The sequence below is a fragment of the Pochonia chlamydosporia genome, chromosome 7 (assembly GCF_001653235.2).
Source record: "Pochonia chlamydosporia 170 chromosome 7, whole genome shotgun sequence".
In the NCBI taxonomy this organism is placed as follows: Eukaryota; Fungi; Ascomycota; class Sordariomycetes; order Hypocreales; family Clavicipitaceae; genus Pochonia; species Pochonia chlamydosporia.
Window position 1 is genome coordinate 1,183,226 of NC_035796.1, and position 7,528 is coordinate 1,190,753.

Here is a 7,528-nt window from a genome sequence, read left to right on the forward strand (position 1 = left end):
TCAAGAATGGCATACATTGTAGACCTGGCTACATCACATACTTGTTTACCATGCTCTTGCTCATTTTCATTGGATTTGTTCCATACTGCGAACAACACAACTCGTGACAAGAAAACTACGAAGCCGGAAAATAGCAAGTAAACTTGGTCTGACAGAAAAGCAAACAGCAAGCACCATATTGAAGCACTAATCAGAACCAATACCGTAAAACCCATCTATCAAACGCAAAAGAAAACAAAAGAAAAACCACATCAGTCTCAAATCAAGCACACAGGAAGATGCCACAAGTATTTGAACAAGTGACGTTATGGCACGTAGAAGTGTCCAAGACGCCCTCAACCGTAAACGCCAAACAACGCCTTTAAATCTACCGCCCTTCACGACCAATTCTCATCACCATCGGTACCACCATACCTAGGTAAGTATCATTCGCCTCCGCCCACCTTGACCTTGCCCCCTAAAGAACCACAGTTTCTCGCCGCCAAACACTTATTGATAGCCATAGCCAGCGCCTTGTGCTGATTGCCATGGATATTGTCCAAGGCAATCCAATTCGGATACGTCTCATCCGTGAGCGCATTCCAAAGATCCTGAAATAATGTCTTCCACGCCTCGCCGGATAGTTCTATAATAGACTCCAAATCCAGGGGGAAAAGAGCCTGGGAACGTTGCTGGGTCAGGATCCAGTCCATGTTGTACATCTGGGAGGATCTCGAGGGCCGCGCCTCTCGTAGACCGCGGAGTTGGTCCTCCACGAGGGTCTTCATCTTGTTGGTATTAGACCAGCGAGTCTTGTATGGGAAGTTGACACCCGAGAGAAAGCCTTCCTTGCTGCCGGGGAAGTATTTCTTCGTGGCCCACGAGGTGGGCAGGCGGACGATGACGCAGGAGCGGCCGCGCTTGCGAAGACGCTCGCTGATGAGGGTATTTAGGGGACGTGTGGAAATGTCGACCCCGTCGGGGAGAGCGTGGCGGTGCTGAAGACGGAAGAGCTCCTTGTAGAGCTTCTTACGATCCTCGTCGTCCAAGGACTTGAAGTGTTTGTCCCCATTGCGGGCGTCGTGTTCGTGAATGTCCCAGATGAAGAGTTCGCCGGGGTAGTCTTTCATGAATTTGTTTTGCATGTCGACCATTTCCTTGATGGTAGCTCCAAGCATACCGTTGGGCATGCCATTCCAGACAGAGACGTGGCCGTGGTGGAACACGCCGCCTTTGAGCATGGGACGGATGTCGAGAACTCGGATGCCCCCGTTGCCGAGTTGGTCGTATAGAGGGAGTACGTGAGCTTGAGTGTTGGCAGGCTGCGCACCCCCGACGAGCTTTTCGTTCTTCCACTGCCCTGAGTGGTGGGAGCGAGGTAGGGTGATTTCGCGGAGTGGCAAGTGTCCAATCTCGTTGATCTGGCTCTGCATCCAGTCTAGAGGCCCGTCGTTGGAGATGAAGTGATCTTCGGTGCCGGCGAGGACGAATCCCACTCCGCCGGGGGTGCGAGAGAACCCGAGATTATGCTCAGTGTACTTGTTGTTGTTCAGAGTTTCCAAGTTCTCGAGGAACTGGATGTAGGCCTCGTGGACAATTCCAGAGCGGCATTGAACTTGGAACGACATGGGGTTTTTGGTTCCCTCGATACGATATGTTGTTTCGCCAGCGGAGTCGCGCATTGGATGGTAAGGACTGAAACGGATAGAGGCGTAGACTGTGACTGACTCTCCCGGTTGCATTAACTTGGGCCATTTTGAATCCCAGGAGTTCATTTGGTAGGAGTGATTGTAAGTCTTGGTCCAGTTGTACGGTGTGGCATTGATGAGGGAAATGTATGTGTTCCTGCCGACCTCTGGACTTTTGTCACGCGTTTCGATTGTCTCTTTGGTGTCCTCGGTCCCAGAAAACGCTATCGCCACAGTGGCTATGCCAACGAGGACAGTCACGATTTTATATAATCCAACCATCTTGTCAAACACAACAAGGCGAGTCCTGATTGACGAGAACCTTAATCTTATCGAGAAATGGGATGTGGGAATCTGTCAGAATACCTTGGAGACGAGCTTCCTTCAGGAGAAAGTACAACTGAAGAGCTTGAAAATGAAATGGCAGATGTGGTTTGGCCGTAGTAGGACGAAAGTGGCCATATATATTCTTGACAAAAAGGGAGACTTTTAGCCTCACAAACTTTTAACAACAAACCAACTCGGGCGGTGCACGCGAGAGTTCGGCCCTGTTCTTGGATAAAGGTTCATAGGCTGCGAAACTTTCGCTGCCATTAGTATACTTGTCGCAGGGTAGGTTTAGACCAACGATTCGACTGCTGGCGATAGAAGCCTTCGGGCAGCATAAACTTCAACTTCGATCTTGCAGTACCCAATATATATCCCTTGGTACAGTATGGTTCGGTGACTTCTATGTCGCACTCCATGGCAGCAGGGCCAATGGTATGTTTATCTGAGGTCATCTGTGGCTCGCACTAACTCACGAAGGACAAAGATCAAGGCAGCTTACTTACCGAAGTGACCAAATACCCTCTCAAATATGCATTATGCATTTCAATGTCCCACCATTGATACGGGTAATGGAGACATACATTTCTGCAAGCCCTATTCTTGCTCGTGCAAAGGTTATTGCGTGAAATGTATCTCCAATGACTGTTCGAAGAAGGACGGGCCTAATCCCAAAACATGCGAACGAAGTCTAATGAAAGCATATAGCTGTCAGATGCGTTTAGAATGGTCGGAACAGCGGCGACAAGCGTTTAAGGGAACCGTGAGACTGTACTGCCCTATAATATGGACTGTCATGCATGACACATGACAAATCGCGAAATTAACCAGCCACTTCACGCGAAGAACGTACAGATACTAAAGGTTTCGTCTAGAAAATCGACAGCTCAGACTACCAGATGGACAATGCGTGCCCATCTTAGGACTACGTGATGTGCTAGACTCGTAAACGGCGTTATTGACGTTGGTGACTCGAGTTCGAAGCAACCGGCTAGGTCAGATGAGTATGGTAGGCCCTTCAGAGTTTGGCGTTAGAAATATGGCATCTACGTACGAAGATTGGGATCTGGACTATACTTGCAGTGCATTTGCAAAAGCGCCGGCGGTTGCTTCGCTCCTCTGTAGCTAAGTTAACCTTATGAAGGGACTTTGCTGCCTTGGCGGACAACCAAGCGCATACTGTAGACAAGGAAAAAGCTCATAAATCGTCATGTATATTAACATCGTATCGTTCTTATGCAGCGTATGCAGATTTCGTGACTAGGCCTTCTCCAAGTCCATTGGCCAATATGACGTTTTACTCTATTTGCGACACCTCAACCTTCTATGCTCCCCAAAAACTCCGTGCGTGCAAGAAACGGGATCAAGTATGTGGCAAAATACCAGCCATTAAATCCTCGTCCTCTATTTGAGAATCAAATCCGATGCCGGCATCCGTAACGTCTTTTTCAGCACGCTTCTGCTCTCTTACAAGGTGTTTCACATACTCCTTGCTTCCGGTTAATCTATCGTTCATTGCCTGATAGTGTTTCCCAAGCAACTCAATGGTATGGTGGCTCTGCGCGATTTGCCTGGCGAATTGTGCTTCGGATACCACGTCGTTATCGTCTTGAAACGATAGGTAACTTTCGCTGCCGTCCTGTTCAATGTGCCCGTCTAGCATGCCCGACTCTATCATTTGACGGATCAAGGAGAGTGCCTCTCCATCATTTTCCAGTGGCTTGCCCGTTTGTGCGCTAAGCGTCATTTCCCGAACTTGCGAGATACCAACTCGCTGATAAACTTGACGTAGTGAGATAATCTGCCATTTCTGGTAAGACGATAGAATTTCAGCAACTAGACTGCCCGTGCCATCCTCTTCCCAGAGTGAAGCATTGTCCTCAATCAGGGATTTAAGTTTCTCTGCGTTGGAGTTGCTGAAAGCATCTGCTAAGTTTATGTAAGACCTCCCTGTAACTTTGTAACACGTGTTGGCGGATCCAGATGTAAAAGGAGGGACGGTCGGTGTTTTGCCTTGGCTGAGAAGTCCTACCAAAATCCATCGCTTGTGACTTTCTATCATGATTTTGCTGACACTTTTATCTTTGGAAGGGTGAGATATGACCTTTTCAAATGCCTCTCGTGCCTTGGACCAAAGTCCCAAAGACATGTAAGCCAGGCCACGGAGATGATCGTATTCCAAAACCGTGGCGGGCCGCACAGTGTCCGTCAGCCCAGACTGCGTTGAAATGTAAGCGACGGGCGCTAGACTTGGGTCACACAGTGGTTTGCCATCTTTAGAGCTACTCATATTTGGGTAGAAGAGGATATCGCAGTCGAAGATCTCCATGGCTGATTCGACGGTATTGGAAGTGTACGCGAGCTTAGCCAGCAGAAGATGGGTCGTCGTAAAGAGAGACCCGGTGGGGTCGATGCGTAGTATGGCTATTGAAAGTAATTGAACTGCTGTGGTGGGCTGGTGTGATGTTAGCTAAGGTGTAGAAGAAAAGTTGCGGATTGAACCCAAGATGGAATTTGGCTTACTGGGAAGAGCTTGCCACATGCTATCTTCTCAAGCAGGGCTGACATGGACTGCCCATAGTATCGAATTTGTATGGGGTCGAAGTGTAGAACAAATTCTACTACTTTGTCTAGTAGACATTCTTGAGATATCATCGGACCGGAGTCGGACCGCTCGAGAAGGATTTCCAAGACAACGAGATAACCGATGGAGTGTACTGCCGGGTCAAGTGTCTGCTGCCGAGTTAGAGCACAGAATTAATCATCATCTGATGCGTGAGGCAAAGGGTGGCTGGCATACTGAGAGCAGATCAACTGCATAGGTCGGGACATCGGCTCGAATTTTGGGAGCGTTCTTGATTAGCGTGGCCAAGTGCTGTCTGAGGGAAGAATCGTAAACTTTGGTGGCGGATACAGTGACAGCCTTGGTGACAGGCTGGGCCGTCAAGATACCATGGATATAATCCATGATGACTATATATGTCGAAGCTCCAGAAGAAGCAAGGAGAGGCTGAGAAGGCTGCTATCGCGGAGCGTGAGCTGGAGGGGTTGGGTCGTGCCGCTGGCGTCAAATCATAGGCGTGACAACTTCATGCTAAGGTTCCTTCAGGGTCTTCCGTCGATGCAATGGGTGCCCGCAACAATGTGTGAAGTATTAGAGAAAGTACCAAGGTAGTCAAACGGGTTTTCGTAAGGTAGAGTCGAGTGTTTGGATCGATGTGGCTGCCAGGTACGTACATATGCAGGCAGCCGGGATAGAACGAAGCAGGAGTATGAAGGTCTGAGTGAAGCTGGGTGAAGCTTGTGGTTGGATGGATGGATGACCATTGACGTTGGACGAGGATGGTGGGGTAATGGCTGTGGGAAAGGGAAGGGGAACAAGAAGGGTACGTACAGTGGGGGGTCAGAAAGATTTAAACAAGGAAAGGTATCGCATATCGTGTTGTAGGCTGAGGCATATTGAGCGGTGTTAGTGCATACTTGGACATGTTTAGATACCTACCTAGGTAGGTACCTTTGACCACAGACTGTCCTCGCAACCAGACCACACAGACCGTCAGGTTCACGCTCGCAGTTGCCCAGCTGAATTAACCACATCAAAGTGGGAAGGCACACCCCAACCAAGAGAGAAGCAACGCAGGCACGCCAGGCGGCCGCTGGTCTGGGAGGTGGCCATTGGCAGCTTGAGCACATGAAACTCCAGTCCATGTCAGTCATTGAGGCAGGTTGAATCTGGTTCCCTGAATCTGGTTCCCTCCATCACCACAAGGCTGAACCACGGCAAGCTCAAGATGGGATCGCCATCATTTGCACTTGATGCTCAAACGCTCCACCGCCCAAGGCAGACACAGCCCATTCAGCCTGTTTCCAGCCCCCAACATTGAACGCGGCTGCAACTCTTGCGAACCATTGCAACGGCCCATCATACACATCATCAATCCATTCGCTTGTTGGCTCATCTGCGGGCCTGGCGAAAATCCATCCATTTGCTCTCAACCGCATCACTGCCCTGCGTGGCAGTTTGGTGACCGAAACCAACTTTCAACGTCAGGACCAGGAACTGCATATGAAATACCATCCAATTCATCACCACACACTCACTTCGCCGGCAAATGGGCTGATTACACCGGCCGCTCCTCCGGTACCAAGCAAGCCTCTACCGACGATCCGTGGCTGAACACTTGCTCCTGTGCAAACCAATCCCCCTTTCTAATTCGAATTCCCACCAGCTACAACCACGCCATGTAACCCTGCTCCGTTACCCTTGGCATAAAGCTGAACTGACCTGTCTTTCAGTGTCGGTGTCTCATTTGCAATCCAAGCAGAGTACGTTTAAGTGAATAAGCGCAGATACGAGAAACGACAACCGGCAAACGAATCCCACCCAGTCTCACCATCCATGCAACCTTGCTATAGTACCTGCCGTTCAACATATGTTGGTGAACGGATTAAGGCTGAACTCAATCGTATAAAGGGGCCAACCCAGCTGCTAGCTATGTAGAAAACCAGGGACTTGATCTTCACCCCCTGCATCATTATATTTTCCATCTGTCTTTTAGTTCAGCCCTACACAAGACGATGCCCAACATGAAGCTTCTTGCTCTTCTCAGTCTTGTCTATCCTGTAGCCGTTCTTGCTGTCCCTGGTGACCCTTGCTCTAAAGGCTATGGCGCTGACTGCATCTGCCTGTCGACTGAGACTTGTGATCAGTACAAGGGCACAGCAATCAAGGGAACGAAAGGAAACTTCCCTTGCCCCAAAGATCCAGACGACATCATCGGCTGTGTAATCAAGCCATGCAAGAACAGGAGCGGTAACACGCAATGCCTCTGGAAGAGCGCATGCAATGATGTAATGCCAGGTAACAAACCACTTATTGATTGAACTCTATGCGTTTTGGTCGCATCAAATGCTAATCAGTCCGATATAGTTGCTGCTTGTCCCGGCGGTAAGGACTTTGTCTGCTGCAACCACCAACTCGAGCCCAGTGGCCACAGCTCTGGCACATCACAGACTTCCACCGCCACGACTTCCGAAGAGACTGAGACGTCCACTTCTCCACCAACCACGACTACAAGCGAGACGCACCAGTCTACACAAACCAGTGTTTCCGAAACCACTACATCCAGCACTGCGGAGACTTCTGCCCCTACCACATCCATCACTTCAGCTCCTGCTGGTACCTCCAACTCTACGGCTCCCACGACGACTCCCTCTACGGCTGCTGCTGCCACTAATGGCCTTGCGGCATCAGAGCTGTTCGGTGGCCTAGTGGCAGTGTTTGCTGCTTTGCTGTGAAATTGAACCTTGCTCAATAATTGTCTAGATGGGCATTTGTAATGTGGACGAGATTAATGCTAGGACGATGGGATGAAGCGAGTCAGAGCGATGACATTAAATGACAAATGTGATATTGGAATGCACATCTTCTGAAAGTGATAAGTAATTGTGGTGAACATACGAGCCATTCCAGCCACAATCAAGATTCCTCTTCATCACATAGATCTCTGATGATATTTGTGCATTGTACTTGG

At 49.4% G+C, this 7,528-nt stretch overlaps 3 protein-coding genes across 3 annotated transcripts; 1 reads left to right on the forward strand and 2 right to left on the reverse strand.

Moving 5' to 3' along the window:
- Nucleotides 1-425: 425 nt before the first annotated feature.
- Nucleotides 426-1,949, reverse strand: VFPPC_07234 (LysM domain-containing protein; the record flags this gene model as incomplete). The annotated part of the gene is made up of 1 exon (XM_018286131.1): nt 426-1,949. One exon carries the CDS (start codon nt 1,947-1,949, stop codon nt 426-428), a length of 1,524 nt encoding a protein of 507 aa, XP_018139784.1.
- Nucleotides 1,950-3,357: 1,408 nt separating this feature from the next.
- On the reverse strand, nt 3,358-4,962 carry VFPPC_07235 (COP9 signalosome complex subunit 3; the record flags this gene model as incomplete). Its single annotated transcript, XM_018286132.1, has 3 exons — nt 3,358-4,449; nt 4,518-4,727; nt 4,795-4,962. 3 exons carry the CDS (start codon nt 4,960-4,962, stop codon nt 3,358-3,360), a joined length of 1,470 nt encoding a protein of 489 aa, XP_018139783.1.
- Nucleotides 4,963-6,581: 1,619 nt separating this feature from the next.
- Nucleotides 6,582-7,292, forward strand: VFPPC_14189 (mucin-like glycoprotein domain-containing protein; the record flags this gene model as incomplete). The annotated part of the gene is made up of 2 exons (XM_018291959.1): nt 6,582-6,855; nt 6,925-7,292. 2 exons carry the CDS (start codon nt 6,582-6,584, stop codon nt 7,290-7,292), a joined length of 642 nt encoding a protein of 213 aa, XP_018139782.1.
- Between the last annotated feature and the right edge of the window lie 236 nt (nt 7,293-7,528).